This window comes from Bombina bombina, chromosome 4 (genome assembly GCF_027579735.1).
Source record: "Bombina bombina isolate aBomBom1 chromosome 4, aBomBom1.pri, whole genome shotgun sequence".
NCBI lineage: Eukaryota > Metazoa > Chordata > Amphibia > Anura > Bombinatoridae > Bombina > Bombina bombina.
This window is the reverse complement of record NC_069502.1, coordinates 724,428,783-724,448,646: the sequence shown is the minus strand read 5'-3', so window position 1 is coordinate 724,448,646 and position 19,864 is coordinate 724,428,783. Positions and strand designations below refer to the sequence as shown.

General features: G+C 35.1%; 1 protein-coding gene across 6 annotated transcripts in view; it reads left to right on the top strand.

Moving 5' to 3' along the window:
- QKI (QKI, KH domain containing RNA binding) overlaps positions 1-19,864 on the top strand; it is a 226,529-nt gene that overhangs the window by 194,615 nt on the left and 12,050 nt on the right. For 3 of the 6 annotated variants that reach the window (XR_008402060.1, XM_053710924.1, XM_053710927.1), the window contains exons 6-7: positions 10,284-10,371; positions 13,744-14,037. Coding sequence is in view for 4 of the 6 variants with exons in the window: in XM_053710924.1 (XP_053566899.1) it covers positions 10,284-10,371; positions 13,744-14,037 (382 nt within the window). In the remaining 2 variants the exon portion in view is untranslated. The remainder of the gene's footprint in view (positions 1-10,283; positions 10,372-13,743; positions 14,038-19,864) is intronic. The other 3 variants (XR_008402061.1, XM_053710925.1, XM_053710926.1) reach the window with 2 other exon arrangements.

The following is a 19,864-nucleotide window of genomic DNA, read 5'->3' as shown; positions in this document are numbered from 1 at the left end:
TGTCTTTCTTTCTGTGTGTCTTTCTGTGTGTCTTTCTTTCTGTGTGTCTTTCTTTCTGTGTCTTTCTTTCTGTGTGTCTCTTTCTTTCTGTGTGTCTTTCTTTTTTTGTGTCTTTCTTTCTTTCTTTCTGTGTGTCTTTCTTTCTTTCTTTCTTTCTTTCTTTCTTTCTTTCTTTCTTTCTTTCTTTCTTTCTTTCTTTCTGTGTGTCTTTCTTTCTTTCTTTCTTTCTTTCTTTCTTTCTGTGTCTCTTTCTTTGTCTCTTTCTTTCTTTCTTTCTTTCTGTGTCTCTTTCTTTGTCTGTGTCTCTTTCTTTCTTTCTGTGTCTGTGTCTTTCTTTCTTTGTCTGTGTCTCTGTCTCACTTTGTATCTGTCTCTGCCTCTTTCTTTTTCTGTCTCTGCCTCTCTTACTTACAATGCAGAATTGTTGTGCGACAACAGCCAACAATCAAACAACAGGATTATATTAAGCATAACATACGAAAGCTAGATTCATTAACAAGTTTATTGTTCTATACAGCATTATAATATACACTACCCTCTCTTTTCCACATAGATTATTTATTATCAGTTATTTGTAGAGTGCCAACAGATTCCGCAGCGCTATAGATTAAAAGTGGCCTCTCTCTATTTTTGTAGTGCGGGCTTACGTGTTATAGTGTCTATGGCTCTGGTAAGATGACTGAGTAAGTGAGCCGAAGTGATACACAAGCCATCTCATGGGATTCATAGACTCAATAACACAGCCTAAGGAGCAAGCTCTGCTAGGAGTCTATACTGCCAGTGGTGCATTTTGATGGTCTCTTCTGCATGTTTTCAGTCACTATAAAATAAATTAAGGGAGCTGACAAGGGGGTTCTGGTGGCACAGGACCTGGAACAGGCACTTTAGGGGTGCAAAAGGCCCTTACTTAATGATTTTGGCAGGCATAAAGCAGGGCTCGACAAGCCCAGGAGCCATGGCGCCACTGGCTCCTAACTTTTTGGGTTATTCTCTATATATCTATAAACTAAAACCACTGTCTGGCTCCTACATTTGAAACAGATTTGTCAACCGCTGGCCGAAAGTACAGTATTAAGGCTGTGACACACTGCAAGCGATGCAACGCGAGGCGATGCAGCTGCTTCGCACCGCGTCGCATCGCTTCTAAAGTTCAATTATTTCATCTCTGAGCGCTCAGCTACGCGAACTGACGCAGCAGAGTGCTCAGAGATGAAAAGGCAGGACACACTGAGTTCGCACAGCTGCATCTACACGCTGCGCACCGCTCCGCTTGCAGTGTGTCATAGCCTTTACTCTGTGGTAATGCTTTAAATACACTGCAATTTTCTTACATGTGTAGTCTTCTTTAATGTTTCACAAGTCTTGATGAGAATTGCTAATATTGATCTAGCTATATCTGAAACAACTAAAATATTAAGTTTAAAGGAAGGTTTTATGTTCTGTGTCTCTTTGACTTACGTAATTTCATCCATTAAATTGAAAACTACACCTCTTAATATGTATTAAAATCTAAAAGTCCCTATTATATTTCTTTTAAAACCAAAAAAGAAAGATTTTTCCTTTAGGCCATAGCTACCAGAAGCAGCTTGTTCTAACCTTTTGCTGTAGCTTTAACATATTTCAAATTGCACATTCCAGACTGGTGTAAGTTTGCAAGTATTGGAAACAAGTTTTGTCTAGCATTCTGCTTTCAGTCATGCTTGGCAGCCTGCTGTAGATCATACTGTAGATGTTTAGCTTTTGAAAACTGGCCTATAGAAATCATAAGTTCTTGACATCCTGTTTTTAAAGAAGCAGAATATTTAAGTGAAGCAAAGCATGGCTTTTCAGGCATCATGTTGGCTTCCTCTTTTCTCTGTACAAAGTGAGTTGATTCAATTCTTGGTTACAATATTTTTGTTTTCCTTTAATAATAAATGATTATTCTTCACTAATTTGCTTACATCTAATTGCGTTTACTAATAGATTGCTAAACAGACTAGTATTTTAAAAATATTTTATTAAAAAAAGTATCGTCTCTAGTCCTTAAAGGGATATTTCTTCCTTGTGAAATACAGTAGAATTGCATAATCAATACATACATAATAAAAAGACAATGCAATAAGTCTGATTTTCAATGAGTAGTAGGTTTTTTTCTTTTTCTTTCTGACAAATTAGTTATTACTATTTGTCCCCTCACCTGTATAACTGCCAGGGACACTCACGTCAAAATTAAACTTTCAGGATTCAGATAGAGCATGCAATTTCAAACAACTTTGCAATTTATTTCCATTAACAAAATGTGCACAGTCTTTTTATATTTACACTTTTTGAGTTACCAGCTCCTACTGAGCATGTGCAATAGTTTACAGAATATAAGTATATGCCTTTGGGATTGGCTGATTGCTGTCATGTGATACAGGGGGAGTGGAAATAGAAACACTCTTGCACATGCTCAGTAGGAGATGTTGCATGAGATAGAGTGCATATATAAAGACTGCACACATTTAGATATTAGAAGTAAATTTCTAACTGCAGGCTCTGAAGCACAAAATTATATTTATTGTTGAACATTTACCTTTTTTGATACATAAAGACTCAGTATAACATGATGGGTTTGCTACACATGTATATAACTCTTAAAGGGACAGTCTAGTCACAATTAAACTTTATTCAGATAGGACATGTAATTTTAATCAACTTTCCAATTTACTTTCATCATCAAATTTGCTTTTTTCTCTTAGTATTCTTAGTTGAAACTAAACCTGGGCTGCCTCTTATCACATGCTTTTTAAATTCCTTTTCAACACAAAGAGACTGAAAGTACACGTGGGCCATATAGATAACACTGTGTTCAGGCACAGGGAGATATTTAAAGGGCCATAATACCCAAATGTTGAAACACTTGAAAGTGATGCAGCATAGCTGTAAAAAGCTGACTAGAAAATATCACCTGAACATCTCTATGTAAAAAAGAAAGATATTTTACCTCAAAAGTTTCTCAGTAGCCACATCCCATTGTAAAGGATTTCTAAGCAGCATATCAGTATGTCTGTCCCGGGACAGCGGAAGGGGCGAGCTTATGTGCACACATGTTATTTCCCTATTCAGTTTAAAGGAAGTTTGCTATGAAATCTCATCACAGTAAAAGAGTTCATGACCTCAGCACTGTTGATGCTGATTGGCTGCTGTTCATTTCTTCATTTTTTTTTATTTTTTTTTTTAACCTGCAGCTGAGTATAACTTTTTACACAGAACTTACTCTGCTGAGCTGAGGAAATTGTGAGGTAAAATATTTTCCTTTTTTAAATAGAGATGTCAGGTGATATTTTCCTTTCAGCTTTTTACAGTTATACTGCATCAGTTTCAAGTGATTTAGCATATGAGTATTATGTCCCTTTAAGATTTAGCCCAACACAATGCTAACTGCAAGACAATAGATAATAAACAGTAACAGTCCTGTGATCAGGGGGCTGGAAGAAGGTTCTTAGATACAAGGTAATCACAGAGGTAAAAAGTGTATTTATATAACAGTGTTGGTTGTGCAAAACTGGCGAATGGGTAATAAATGGATTATCTATCTTTTAAAACAATAACAATACTATGGTAGACTGTCCCTTTAAGGGGATATGGGTTATGCAGACTAGATAATATTGGCTAACTTTACTACTATATTAAACAATTTTCGGAAGTGAAATAATTTATTTTCTTGCATATACTCTGAGGTATTCAAGTTTAGAGTCTGCCGCTTCCTGCCCATTTTCTTAAAATAAAAAATAATTAAAAAAATAAAAAAACGTGAGAAAAATACAGCGTCCAGTTTGAGTTCTTTAAACAGTCGTCTTTTCATTCGATTTCTGACTCAAACCCTACACAAACACGTGTGTGTCTAGGAATCTGTATACTGTGTATGTGAGGTTATTTCTTTATAAATTATGAATGGGAGGTTTTTTTAAGCAGTGAATGGGGACATTCATGTGTAAACAGATATGCAACTGGCTGATGGTATATTTTTGGTGTAAGAAGCGATTTGCAGTGCGACGTTTCTCATTGTCAGTTAGATAAAAGCATTCCACAGCATGTTCTGTCAGAAATGAGATTGGAGGGCTGGGACTATGAGGTTGCAGCTGTTGCCATGTGTGATATCCTTTTGGGGCCCGGGAGGGGGCAAAGAGTGTATACATATTGTGTGGGCTTCCTGATCCCTCCGGGCCATTAGGGCTGACTGGTGGAGATTGATAAGAACCGCGTCAGCTAAATATTTCCCTGCTGCTGTTTCAAACAAACAGTTCCTTTTAGCTAAACCCAGAATGACTACTGTACAGCAACAGCTGTGTTTTTTTTTTTTGCTAAAGATTTATGGAAAAATGTATACAGTTCTGTTCCAGGAATAGGGATCAGCTTCCTGTAGGATGTCACTAGGATAATATAAGCTTGAGAAAATAAAAATACAGTCTAAATATTTTGTTTTCTTTGCTACTTGATTTTTTTTTTTCTTCATTTCAACAATAAATCAGATGTTAAACGCTATAATAGCTGTAGAAATGCCACTTAGATGTTGTATTCTTATTTTTTATTAATCTGTATTTTATTCTTTACATACAGAATACAAGGGGAGCATTTAAGAATTAAGAGGATGAAAGGCTTGAGTCAATCGCTTGGGCTTAAACTAAGCAATGCAAATCCGGCTTTAAGTGACCTTATTGATGTTTGCTTAAAGCATCTTCCTCCTAGTACAAATGACTGGGCTTTGTTGTATGCTCCGTGCAGGTAGTTTTTTTGTCCCGCTAGAGATTCCCTTTGCATCCCTTGTGCAACCTTTCTTTGCTTCTACAGTAAGCGCCTACAGAAATGCCTGCAGCTAAGAGAGTCTGCTCGTAAGCCTTATATTGTTGGATGGAGAGAGGGGAGGTCATAGAAAACCTGGCCTCTTAAAATCTGGGGTTTGCAGTATTGCCACCCATCCCTTAAAATACAGAACACTTATAAGTTACACATGCTGCAGGGAGGAATATGAATAGTGCTGTCCAGAAACACAATACATGTTCCTCCCTGCAACATGTGTAACTCATAAGTGTCCAGGAAAGCATGGCTGAGATGGCAGCCCTAGCAGTAGGTGAGAAGTTTCAGGGTGGTGATGCTCTGATAAGCAGTTGAACAGCACAAAGATGCTGGGAGCATGTTATACCCCTAAATACTTAAACATTCACACTCCCAAAAACAACGACCAGGGAGCGACTCCTGAATAGGAGGAAATGAACATAATAATGTTCTCTGCTGTTCTATTCCATAATAAATAGTGCCATCTTCTGGTGGTTTGTGGGATTACTTTTAAAACTGCTTATAAAGTAAATGCATGCATCCCTTCTTGCTCGAAATGAGCTGTAAAGATTTGTTGTTGTTTTTTTATTTGTTTTTTTTTTTTTTTAAAGTCTGTTTCTTTATTTTTTAAAAGCTTCCAGAAAATACACATGAGCTACAGTTTTATTAAGATAGTGTTTGACTGCCTGAATTGCAGCTGTTTGTAAAGTAGAAGTAATTGTACAGAAACTATAGCAGCACTGTCATGAAATAAATCTGTCTCCGAACTGTCTAGAGGCTTCTACTCTGCAAATAGTTTTCAATGTTATTGAATGAAACCTACTGCATACAGTATTCTAGTATTGCTTGGCTATTTTTAAATTCCACCATACAGCCTGTTCAAACAATACAGCTTTTATCACACTGACGTATTGCACTCTTCATAAATTCAATGCTATTTTGTTAACGTGCTTGAACATTCATTTCTGCACCTGCTAAATCACTTTCACACTTAAAGGGACAGTATACGCCAATGTTCATATCACTGCATGTAATAGACACTACTATAAAGAAGAATATGCACAGATAATGATCTAAAAATCCAGTATAAAACCTTTTAAAACTTAGACGTTCCCAGTTTAGCACTGTTGATGAGGTTAGGCTGGGAAACCCAGTGAAAGAGGCTGGGGAAACAGGAACAGCAGACCCCCCGCCCCCCTTCCCTGCAAATGAAAAGACCGATAACACAAACGGGAGCTACAGGAATCTAGACATCAGACTACATATACAACTTTGGGGCTTGGTTAGGAGTCTGAAAATCAGCACAATTTTATGGAATAAGAAGCAAACTATATGCTTTTTACCAAAACACTCTAAATCTAAATGTATCATCTACAAAACATGGAAAGAAAAATTTAGTGTACAATGTCCCTTTTAGATGTTGTTTTCTGTATTGGTTCACCTATAAGTCTGTTCCTGTGATGAGGCATTTTTAGTCTTCTCCTTGGAACAAAATGACTGCTACAAAAATCTTTAAAAGAGTGCAGTTTGTGAGGTATAATCTTTATTGGTTATTTATGTTTCCTATAGATGTTTATCTTTAATGAAAGAATCATACTTTTTTTTTTTTTCTTTTTTCCATACAGCCATTCTCCCAATGTAATCTCTCAGTCCAGTCAGTTACCTAAAAAGGTTACTTTTAATTGATTCTTTAGATAACTAGTAAATAGAATTATATAATTGTTTGCTCCTTCTTGCTTGGAAGATAATTCTTCATCTCTACTTTCTTTAGGTGAATAATGCTACCTTTTGCAAAAGTATACTGGCCATACTAATTTAGCATACGTTGACATATATAATTATAAAACAAAGCTCAAACTAAAACTGTTTTTAATTATCCTTTGTTTCAAATTTTCTTTGTTCTCTTGATATTCTGTATTGAAGAGTAATGCTCTGTAGGCTGAAATGTGCTCAGGAGCGTGCACGTGTCTTTAGCAGTGCTTGTATCTATGTATAACATTGCTGTCAGATTACTCTTTAACCCCATCATGCCAGTGGCAAGTGTTTAAGATTGGAACAAAATTCTGAACACTTGCTTGAAAAACAAAATCATGCGATTGTCTATGCGATCACGTGATTTCGAGGCCAGGATCGGATCATGGAAGCCTGCCTACAATGCTAGGCACGCCCCCCAGTTAGATTTTCCATGGTCTAAAAGGAGACAGCATGGTACATCCTGATGGCGTCTAGGGGTTAGCAAAGAATACGAAGAGAACTAAACAAAATTGATAGCACAAGTAAATTGAAAAATTGTTTAATATTTTATGCTCTATACAATCTATTGAAGCTTAATTCTGACTTTACTGTCCCTTTTTAGATAAGGAGATTTTCTGTTCTTGCTAGCAACTGGGTTGAGGTTTCATTAATCAAAAGTGCTTTGCAAATACAAACCATATAAAGGAGCACTTTCCCATGCATTTAATACAGTGTGGCTGCTATAACACGCTATTGAAAACGCATTAAGGGGAACCAATTTTATAGTACACTTTCCCTTTAACGCGGAACAGCTATATATATACACATTATATGCCTGTTAAAGGGACAGTCTAGTCAAAATTAAACCTTCGTGATTCATGCAATTATAAACCACTTTCCAATTTTTGCTTTGCTCTTGATATTCTTTGTGCAAAGCTAAACCTAGGTAGGCTCATGTGCTAATTTCTAAGCTGTTGCAGGCTGTCTCTTATATCAATGCATTTTAACAGTTTGTGACAGACACTACTAGTTCATATGTGTCATATAGGTAACAGTGTGCTCAATCCTGTGGAATTATTTAAGAGTCGGCACCGATTGGCTAAAAAACATGTCTGTTAAAAGAACTGAAAGGGGCATTCAGCAGAGGCTTAGAAAGCAGTTAATCACAGAGGTAAAAAGTACATTAATATAACAGTGTTGGTTATGCAAAACTGGGGAATGGCTAATAAAGGGATTATTTATCTCTTAAACAAAAAAAAATTCTGGAGAAGACTGTCCCTTTAAGTATGTTTTGCACTGTTTTTCACACTTACAGCTCATCTTGACATTTGTGGGAAACACATCTTGATCATAATTGTTTAAAAGTAGCAGCTGACTACAGTTTGGGGAAAACCTAAATCACAACACAAGTTTGAGGCACTGCATTAACTTAGATCATGATTTATTGTATTAGAAGAGTACTTTGCATTAAGGAGAATAATACAGCATCCAAGTAAGCCATCTGCTTACCATTTCAGATTCCCTTATGGGAAATCAAAACACTTAAAGTAAATAAATAAAATAAGCACATTTTCTTATTTTAGCTACACTGCAGATACGTGGATTTTTATTATACCATCATTTAAAGTTTACATTTTATATGTCTACCGAAAACAGATTTGCATAGACGATTTGCAAGATTTAGTCGATTTGCAAGGATATTATTATGTTTGTAAAATTAAACTTTCTCTTCCAATTAGTTCACCCATTTTGGTGTCATGAAGATCAATGTCTTCAGTGCTAGAGGGGCCAACCAACTTTTATTCTACATAATATTTAATGTACCTATGGCAGCAAAACATCTATTTACTTTACTGTAAACCAATTGTATAGGTTCTTTTTGTAATGACAGAAATTGATAGCAGAAGGTTTATGGTTATCTCCTTAAAGGGACACGCAAGTCAACATTTTTATGATTCAGAAAGAACATGCAGTTTAAGACAATTTTACTTCCATTATCAAATTTTGCACAGTCTTTTTATTTATTTATATATATATATATATATATATATATATATATATATATATATAGCAAGATCCTACTAAGCATGTTCACAAGCTCACAGTGAATATGTATACCTGTCTGTGATTGGCTGATGTATGTCACATGCTACAACTGTATTTAGTGGTCCTTTAAACCAGCAATCTAAATATTCTTAAAAAAGTTGGGGTTTTTTTGTTTTGTTTTTATCAGAGTTGCCCAGTCTCAGTGTACAGTAATGCTCTCCATTGCTTTGTCAGGATGCCTCTTACCCAGTTCAGTTAACTCTTCTACACCTGTGTAATCCAGATTGGTAGCCTGTTCTCTGCAGTTTGCTGAGAGAGAGTAGCTATGTATACACAGATATTTGGTTTCGGAATCTCTGCATTTTATGCCCCAGAGATTGTAAAACTCAAAATAAATAAATTGAAAAAAGTTGCTATTTACTTTTATTATTAAATTAAGTTTGTTTTCTTGATATACTGAAAAGCAGGTAGGTGGGCTCAGAAGCATGCATGTATATGGAGTACTAAATGACAGCAGTTTTGCAAGAATGCTTCTAACAATCTTTTACATTTGCAAGAGAGTTGGCAGCAATGGTTGAACAAATTGCTGCAATACTGTGTTCCATGCAAGGCCGGATCGGCCTACCAGGATACCAAGAGATTTCCCAGTGGGCTCCTGGGGCTAGAAAGCTACAATTTAAAGGGGTGATTAATGGATGCAAATTTTGGTTGTAGGATACCTAAATAAAAACAATCTGGCCTTTTTTTTTTTCTAACACAAACTGATATAATTAAATTTTGAATAACATATTGGGGAAGGCGTATCCCAGTAAACCCCTTTGAGAAAAATGAGGCATGTGCATTCTACTGACTCAACGGAAAATGGGGCTGGTCTACAAATTTACATGCACTGCTTTTTATTCCCATTTCCATACACACATGTATTCTACCTACCTAGGTATGCCACGAGAACAAAGCAAATCGGATAATTGAAGTAACTTAGATTTTTATATTTTATATAATATGTATGATCTATCTGAATAATGAAAAATATTTGGGGTAACATGTCCCATTAAAAATTGAATTTAACTTTTTTTTTTTTATTATTATTATTCGCTAACATAACAAAAATCTTGTAGTGAGTGAGAATGTAAACTTTTTGCCTTTTATATAGATACATGGACAGATATATACATATAGATAGATATATAGGTGTGTGAGAGAGAGTGCGTTTCCTGTTTGGGAGTACGGCTACGTGCCGAAGTAAGATTAATTTTGTCTTGAAGAAGGCTCTGATGTGAGCCGAAACGTCGACTCTGTCTTTGATGACTTATTGAGACTCTGAATAAAAACATTAAACATTATTTTGTGTATAGGTGCATCTTCCACAAATACTGTTTACATTTTTCAGCATTAGAAGGCTGTTCTCTTCATACCATATTGCTTGGCATGCAGTTTTTTTGGATGTAGCCATAATAAAAGTAACTCAGAGCCTCATGGGTTCCAAAAATGTTTTGCCTTTTTTTTTTTTTTTTTTTACTCTCTAATGAATATCTTAAAAAAAAAAGTGAACTAATATACTTCCCATTTAGCAGTCTTTTCCTTTTTGTTATGAATGCAGACTATGACAGCTTTAAAACTATATGCATATACTTTTTAAAATAAAATATCTTTGCAAAATAAGAATGTTCTTAAATTGCTCTTTTCTTTCCTCAAATTTTCAGGCAGAAGGAGAAGACAGCTTAAAAAAAATGCAGCTGATGGAATTGGCCATCTTGAATGGCACCTACAGGGACGCCAACTTAAAATCACGTAAGCCAAATGTGCTATTGTTTCTAATGCATAACTATATCTCCACATATATAAGCTTTAGTTAATCTTAAATGTTCGTAATAGAGAAATACGTATTAAAATATTTTATTAGAAACATTCTAAAATCAACACCTTTAAAAAAGATAGGCAGATTGTTCCTTTTTTTAACTCTGAGATTAACATGTTTTGCATTAGACATGCACAATTTTCTTATTACGTTTTTAGCAGTTTCCACTTTTGGTTTATTTCTGACACAAAATATATTCAAGTGCAACGCAAAATATCTTTGAACATATAAGTCCTGGTATCCTCAGCCAATATATTTGATTCAGTGTGTGAAATAAATAAATGCCGGAAAGAGACAACTGAATTAATTTGTAAAATGAATAACAAAATCTGGAATGTTATGTGCATACAGTGCTCATATTTCATTGAAAGCACCAATCAGGGCCTCTATGGGCTTGATTTATCAAGCACTTCGATTCGCTACGACTGCAGGTTCTCACAAGAGTTTTTATCAAGCAGCGGTCATCAGCCTAGCCTCTTGTCCATCTCTTTGGTGGAGAATTTCAATCTCCCTGGCCTCGTCCGACCGGGGAGATTGACGGCTCCTGCCCACGCTTGATTGGCTGTGCGCCGGCAGGGGGCGGTGTTGCACACAAGCGCAAAATTAATTGCGTGCAATTCTGAATACTGCAAGTGGATTGCTGCCCACTATATGTATGCCCCTGTCCCCCATGGCTTGATAATTTGAGCCCTATATGTTCTGAGATTTGATAAGGCTGTTGTTGTTTTTTTATTATTATATAATATAATCCTATATTATAAAAGACAAGAGTTTGTCTGAAGCCGTCATGCGCAGTTCAGACAAACACTTGCAGCTGATCGCACGCGCACCCACCCGACAGCAGCGCGAGGACCGGGCAGCACAGCTGATCGCGCGCGCAGGGGAGAACCGGGCAGCACAGCTGATCGCGCGCGCAGGGGAGAACCGGGCAGCACAGCTGATCGCGCGCGCAGGGGAGAACCGGGCAGCGAGAGAGAGAGAGAGAGAGAGAGAATTAAATATAACACAACACGGCCCGTGTGAACGGGCTTTAGGACTAGTATATATATAAAGTGGTATGCATTGTAAATTTTTCTAATGCAAGAATATCTCTCTTTGACAAGTTTCACAATGTCAGGGTACATTTTTATTACACATTCACCTATCTGTATTTTTAATACGTATACAGAGATATGTAGAACTTTTGTACTTGTATTTTATTGTATCTGATATCTTCTAAAAAAAATTTTGACATGTATTTTCCTAAGCATTTGTCATATTGCTCAGTCCATATATTATTTCTTTATTATATTTGTTTTTACATTTTTCATGAATAACAAAGTTCAAGTTGATGACTGTAAAACTGTCCTACATCTTTCTCTGTTCTCCTTTAAGCATGCTTTACTGCTTATATCACTTTTAATTCCAGGCAATTAATGTGGCCAAAATAACAATTTATTTTGTACATGCAAGACTTGATTTTGCAATCCTTTGAGACTTTTCATGCATGTGAATAAATCTGTTGCTCTTTAAAAAGATTTACACTCATTATAAAATGCATCTGTATGTTCTACTTGATGCATTTCTGTTTCTACGATTCACTGCGGAAACAGGTTGCTTCAGCCACTGGGTGAAAATTTAATTTAGCGTGTGCTTAATTTTAATACTTAATGTTATATGCATCCTAGGAATTTCTCAATTCTTTAGTTGAAACACTGGCTACCTCCTATGTCTGAGATAAGTTTTAATGATAACCATTACATGTCTAGGAATATACTGAATGCATAATAGAATAAATGTTAAAGGGATAGAAAAGTCAAAATTAAACTTGCAAGAATCAGAGCATGTAATTTTAAGACTCTTTTAAAATGACTCCTATTTTCAAATGTGCATTGTTGTCCTTGTATCCATTGTTAAAAATTAATACTCACATATCCTTCACTAGTGGGAGCTAGCTGCTGATTGGTGCCGGCATACATTTGTCTTTTGTGGTTGGCTAACAATATGTGTTCAGTAAGCTGCCAGTAGTACAATGGTGTTCCTTCAGCAAAGGATAACAAGACAATGAAGCATATTTTATAATAATAGTAAATTTGAAATTTGTTTAAAATTGTATGTTCTATCTGAATCATGAATTAAATTTTTGGGGTTTGCGGTCCCTTTAATTTGGAACATGCAAGAGAATGTTACGGTTACTTACTGGCCTACAATGTTTTTTGTATTTATCTATGTTAATAGATAATAACGGAACATAGCAAACCTCAAATTCTAACATGAATTTAAAAGACCAGATTTTAAATGTTACAAAAATATTTATCCATTTAAAGCGACACTGAACAACTTGTATTCACAAGAATGTTCTGCCTTAATTGGGGGAGCCTATCCAGATGTGTTATTGAAGTAGACATGTCCTTGGTCATCTAACAGCAGTGTTTGCAACCATGTATAATATTGCTATTGACATTGTTGCAAACTGCTGCCATAGAGTGTCTGTAAAATTCTATGGCAGTTGTGTTTGCTACTATGTATAATATTGCTAAAGACATTGTTGCAAACACTGTTGCCAGTTGGCTAAAGATGTGTGCATGCTCCTAAGCTCACCTAGGATTACCATGTAACAAAGGATACCAAAAGAACTTCACAAATTTAACAATAAAAGAAAATTGGAGATTTGTTTAAAATATCATGATCTATCCAATCCATTTAAGTTTAATTTTGACTTTACAGTCCATTTAAATCTTGCGTTCCAAATACTACAGATCAACTGATTAGAGTCCAGAGATTATACCTATAGAGTTATACAAATTTCTACTAACTGATTAACTTTATGCACTACTTTGCCTATTGGTTATAGAGACCTTTTTGTTAAATCTACCCCCTCCCAAAAAGAAAGGAAGAAAGAAAAAAAAATGATCCCGCTGTATTGTAATGTTCACATGCTTTATGATTACCTCTTTATACACCTTCATTTTCTTCTATCATCATTTCTTGGTGACGCTTATTTCTTGCTCTGCAACATTTCACCAGTAATCAGTCTCACTATTTTTTTTTCTCTGTTTATTTATTGGTTAATGGTGGCTTTGGTTTGATCTTGTTTTTAGCATGTTTGCACTTAATTACACTGGTCATTGGGATTGCTTATTTGCATTTGAGTGGTGTGCTTTGGCACTTGTGTGATCAGCGCATGAACTAATTATTCTCCTTTGTTTTTTCCTTCCTGCTTATTTCTTTCCCCTCTTCCTGTACCTCACCTTTTTTTTCCCACCCTTAATTTTTTCATACTGCTGTCCCCACACTTCCTTCTAATTTTTCTTTGCTTACTGTAGCAGCCCTTGCCTTTTCTCTTGCAGCGACAGCTCAGGCCCCTCGGATTATTACAGGGCCTGCGCCTGTTCTGCCCCAAGCTGCTCTGCGTAATCCTACGCAAGCTGGCCCTACCTTAATGCCTTTGATCAGACAAATACAGACGGCTGTCATGCCAAATGGAACCCCACATCCAACAGCTACATTAGTTCCACAAGGACCTGAAACTGGTTTAATCTACACACCTTATGATTATCCCTATACACTGGCCCCTACATCAATCCTTGAGTACCCCATTGAAACAAGTGGTGTATTAGGTAAGATTTTGGTCTTTATGTAAACGTTTTGTTTGACAAAAGCTTCTTTTTTAACTTATTGGTATGCTCAAAAAAAAAAAAATGACGTTGTAAGACCATGTATAAATGTTGTTTTGTTTTTTTTGTCAGCGAAATTATTCAATCTTTTTAAATGGATAAAACCTATGAGCAGTGAATCTCAAAACCTGGGTCGAGGAAATATATTTTTAATACTTAAAGGGCCATAATACCCAAATGTTTAAACACTTAAAAGTGTAAAAAAGAAAGATATTTTACCTCAAAAGTTCCTCAGTAGCCACCTCCCATTGTAAAGGATTTCTAAGCAGCATTTTAGTGTGTCTGTCCTGGGACATCTGAAGGGATGAGCATCGTGCACTCTCATCTTATTTCACCAATCGGGTAAATGAAGTTTACAATGAAATCTCATGAGAGTCAAGTCAAATCTCATGAGATCACAGTAAAAGTTCATGACCTCAGCACTGCTGATGCTGATTGGCTGCTGTTCATTTCTTCATTTTTTTTAATTTTTTTACCTGCAGTTGGGAGCAGCTGAGTATAACTTTTTACACAGAACTTACTCTGCTGAGCTGAGGAGATTGTGAGGTAAAATATCTTCCTTTTTTACATAGTGATGCTCAGGTGATATTTTCCTGTCAGCTTTTTACAGTTATACTGCATCAGTTTCAAGTTATTTAGCATATGAATATTATGTCCCTTTAACTGAAATATTTTGTTTCTCTCAGATGTAATGACTAATAACTGAAAAGGAACAGTTTCAAAGTTCAGTCCATGTAGATTTGGAAAACTTTTCATACAGTAGAAGTACTATTATTTATGGTGCTATTATATATATATATATATATATATAATCCAATTAGCACTTTGATGTATATAAATCCTGAGAGTGCCCTCCCTTTCCTAGCTCATATATATATATATATATATATATATATATATATATATATATATATATATATATTATATATAAAATTTATTTATTTTTTAAATCTAAAGATGACAAAATCTTAGTAAGCCATGACTAGTAAAATGTTGCTTCAGTTTCCTATAAATATTAAAGGGAATTTAAACACTAAATACATTTCATGCACCTCCCTCTAATTATGGGTTTTGCAAGTTTGGAAGCTTGTTTTTACTGCAGTTATCTGAAGGATATGCCAACATATCAGCACTGGAATGTAGTGAAAGAGTCAACGTGGCGGCACATATGACTAGAGGGAGGTGGGGTATAACCTCAATTAAATGCTTATAAAATGTTTTTAGTAGACGGGTACATTTGGATCCTTAGGATCCAAATGTAGAAGAAGGCAGCCGCTTGTGATATTCAGCACTTTTCACAGTTAGATTTATTCTTGTGAAAGTTCAACACATTAAGATCTTTGGAAATCCAGATCTTAGTGTGTGGAACTTTCACAAGAAGAAATCCGGCTCCGAAAAGAGCTGAATGCGGCAAACAACAACCTACTTCTGCATTTGGATCCTAACGAAGGATCCAAATGCAAGTCTTAGTATTTAGGGTGCAATATCCCTTTTAAGAATACTTCTCAATGAACACCCCTCTACCTTAGTACTACCTATCTACTTAGATATATGTATTTTCCATCTGCGTTTGATATATTTTGCCCAGCCATGTGATAAATCATGAAATCCATTTAAAGATGAATAATCGATAATATGCATGGTTTTACAATGTTATCTGTCAGTCTTTTTATGCTTTTCATTAATCGTATTTTACAATGGCTATATGGTCTGGGATTATATTATTTTAATTTTTAAATTTAATTAAACAAATATTACCTCTCTGTGTCTGCATATACAGTAATATCAGTTATACTTTCATGATTCATAAAGAAACAAAGGGGGTTGTGTGTAACACAAAGAGCATACATATATATATATATATATATATATATATATATATATATATATATATATATAGTATGTATATATATATATATATATATATATATATATATATATATATATATATAGTATGTATATGTATGTGTGTGTGTGTATGTATGTATGTATGTATGTATATATATATATATATATATATATATATATATACACACACACACAAAATAGAAGTTTGTGGAGGGGGCTGAGTGCCAAATTGTATAATTAGAAAAAAAGAAACAGCACCAATAATCAGCACTCGCTTATAGAGTGTATATGTGGGTAAAGACACCAGCAGGGTGATAAAATATAACTTTTATTGAAAATACAAATAAAAATCTGTAAGCGACAGCATAAATCACAAACAAATATTAAAAACGGTACAGATGAAGGCCAGTTTATAACCTCTACATGATAATGTGTATAATGTACAGACCTGCAATAGTAAAAGGTTCCCCAACATATCATGAACAGAGTAAACGCTATACGGAAAGTAAGGACACGGTCCCAAAGTATATAACAGTTATAATTGTGGGGGATCCAAAACCAAATACAGCATATGAAGCCTAATAACACTGGTGGAACCAATTTCACACCAGCAGATATTAGATACAGAGTACTGTATAGGCTAAAATATGCAGTTAGTAGTGAAGCAATGTTGTTGCCTATAATACTGGGATAGATAAATAAGGAACCACATATGTGGTAAGCAATATATATTAACATATGGGACACAGTCCCTAATTGTACTTGTTGGGGGCAAATAGCCCAGTTAGTGTTTAGCTATATAAGCCCAAAATACAAATATAGCACAGATAATGGACAGATAAACAGTATACCCTAGTAAGGGGGAAATCCCAATACCATAAGGTACAAAATAAGGACTAGCATATATGAATGATATTATGTATAATAAAGTCACATAAGTAAAGTACAATATATATTATGATAAGGGACACAGTCCCAAGTTTGGCTAGAAAAATAGCAAGAAGCCCAAGAGGTATTAATCTAAACCCTAGAATGCAGAAGCCTAAATCCAAATTTTGCACAATATTCACATCCTCTTTCATATGCTGTATTTGGTTTTTGGATCCCCCATAAATATAACTATTATATACTTTTGGGACCATGTCATTACTTTCCGTATAGTGTTTACTCTGTTCATGATATGTGGGGGAACCTTTTACCATTGCAGGTCTGTATATTAAACACATCATCACGTAGAGGTTATATACTGGTCTTCATCTGTGTTGTTTTTAATATCAGTTTGTGATTTGTTATCGTCTCCTAAAGATTTTTATTTGTACTTTCAATAAAAGTTATATTTTATTACCCTGCTGGTGTCTTTACCCACATATACTTTCTATAAGCGAGTGCTGATTATTGGTGCTTTCTGTTTTCTTTTTTTCTAATGATTCATAAAGAGCATGCAATTTTAAACAAGTTTCAAATTTACTTCTATTATATAATTAGCTTTGCTCTCCGTATTCCTTGTTGAAAAACATACCTAGATATGCTCAGGGGCAGCAATGCAATACTAAGGAGCTAGCTGTCAATTTGTGGCTGTCTACAGTTGTATGCAAAAGTTTATGCACCCCTGACAATTTCCATGACTTTCATTTATTAATAATTTTGATTAGCAATTTCATTTTGATCTATCAAATAACTGAAGGACACAGTAATATTTCAGTAGTGAAATGAGGTTTATTGGATTAACAGAAAATGTGCAATATGCATCCAAATGAAATTAGACAGGTGTATAAATTTGGGCACCCCAATAGAAATATTGCATCAATATTTAATAGCCTCCTTTAGCAGAAATAACCTCTAGGCGCTTCCTATAGCCTGTAATGAGATTCTAGATGAAGGTATTTTGGACTCTTCCTCCTTGCAAAACATCTCCATTTCAGTTAGGTTTGATGGTTGCCGAGCATGGACTGGGATGGCCATTCTAGAACATTGTACTTGTTCCTCTGCATAAATGCCAGAGTAGATTTTGAGCAGTGTCTGTGGGCTGTTTTTGACCGTTCGCACCATCCTTTGCCTCTCCGATATTTTACTTGGTCTGCCACTTCTGGCCTTAACAAGAATTGTGCCTGTGGTCTTCCATTTCCTCATTATGCTCCTCACAGTGGACACTGACAGCTTAAATCTCTGCAATAGCTTTTTGTAGCCTTCCCCTAAACCATAATGTTGAACAGTTTTTGTTTTCAGGTAATTTGAGAGTTGTTTTGAGGCTCCCATGTTGCCACTCTTCAGAGGAGGGTCAAAGAGAACAACAACTTGCAATTGGCCACCTTAAATACCTTTTCTCATGATTCGATGCACCTGTCTATGAAGTTCAAGGCATAATGGGATCACCAAACTAATTTTGTGTTCCAATTAATCAGTGCTAGGTAGTTACAGGTATACCCCGCTCATACAGCGGGTTAGGAACCGGAGCTTCGCTATAAAGTGAAAACCACCTTAAAGGGAAACAAGGAAGTTTTAGCTTTCTTTTCACTTGCCAGTGTGTTTAAAAACTTAAAACATATTTAAACTAACTAACATATATTAGAGGTGCAATAGCGCTAAGTTTAGTTTAACACTAGCACAGCACAGTATTTAATTAGTATTGAATAAATACTGTACCTGTAAAATAGTGACAATTACTGCAGTAAAATTTGCCAGACTACAATACTGAGACACAGATTGCATTGTAATGCTGTAAACAGTAAACTGTGCATAACAAAATGGTGTCAGTCACTTTTCTCGCTATCTCACGATGATTTCAGCACTGTTTAAAAATCCTTGGAGGTTGAACTTCAGCTCCACAAAGCGCTGTATTAGCGAATCACTGTAAAGTGTGTTATACTTGTATTCAAATAAACAAAATGACAAGGGTGCCCAAATTTATGCACCTGTCTAATTTTTGTTTCGATGCATATTGCACATTAATCCAATAAACCTCATTTCACTACTGAAACATTACTGTGTCCTTCAGTTATTTGATAGATCAAAATGAAATTGCTGATCCAAACACCCAATTATTTATAAATGAAAATCATGGAAATTGTCAGGGGTGCCTAAACTTTTGCATACAACTGTATATATGATTCTTGTGATTTGCTCACCCGATGTGCTCAGCTAACTCCCAGCAGTGCTTTGTTGCTCCTTCAACAAAGGATACCAAGAGAATGACACACATTTGACAATAGAAGTAAATTGGAAAGTGGTTTACATTTGAATTATGAAAGAAAATTTGGGTTTCATGTCCCTTTAAGTCACGCCCACCAGTTATCTACTCTATACTGATATCGGAGTTGACTACAAACACAGAGAGGTAATAGTTTTAATTATATATATATATATAGATAGATAGATAGAGATATACATATATATATATATATGTGGATATTTTTTCCTTGGACAATATAGTACCAATTATAATGTGACTTTTATCTTAAGTGTAAATTATTTCAGTATATATTGAAAAGTGTGTGTAAAACTGATCCCTGAGGGTAATTCAATTGATGACCATACACTACTTACTTTAAAAATGTTTTTATAGTGTTTAATACTTTAAAAATAATGTCACAATATGGCAGATGCAATGAATTATACATCTCTGACTTCATTAAATGACCCTTTAAAGATGTGAAATCCATTCCGCATTCATTTAATTAACACACTTCTCTGGAACCTTTCTGCAGCGCACCTTGGTGACTTTGTGAAATTTGAAATGCAATTGAAGATATGAGAGCAATTTCATGATTTGTTTTTAATGTAGTAAACACAGGCTAATGTATTTAAAATCCAGTTAGAAACATTCAAAAGATTAGACTATCGTAAATTCAACAGACAAATCTGCAAGTCTGTCATTTGTTTTTTTCCATTAATTAAAATAATGATCATAGGTAACTTGACAACT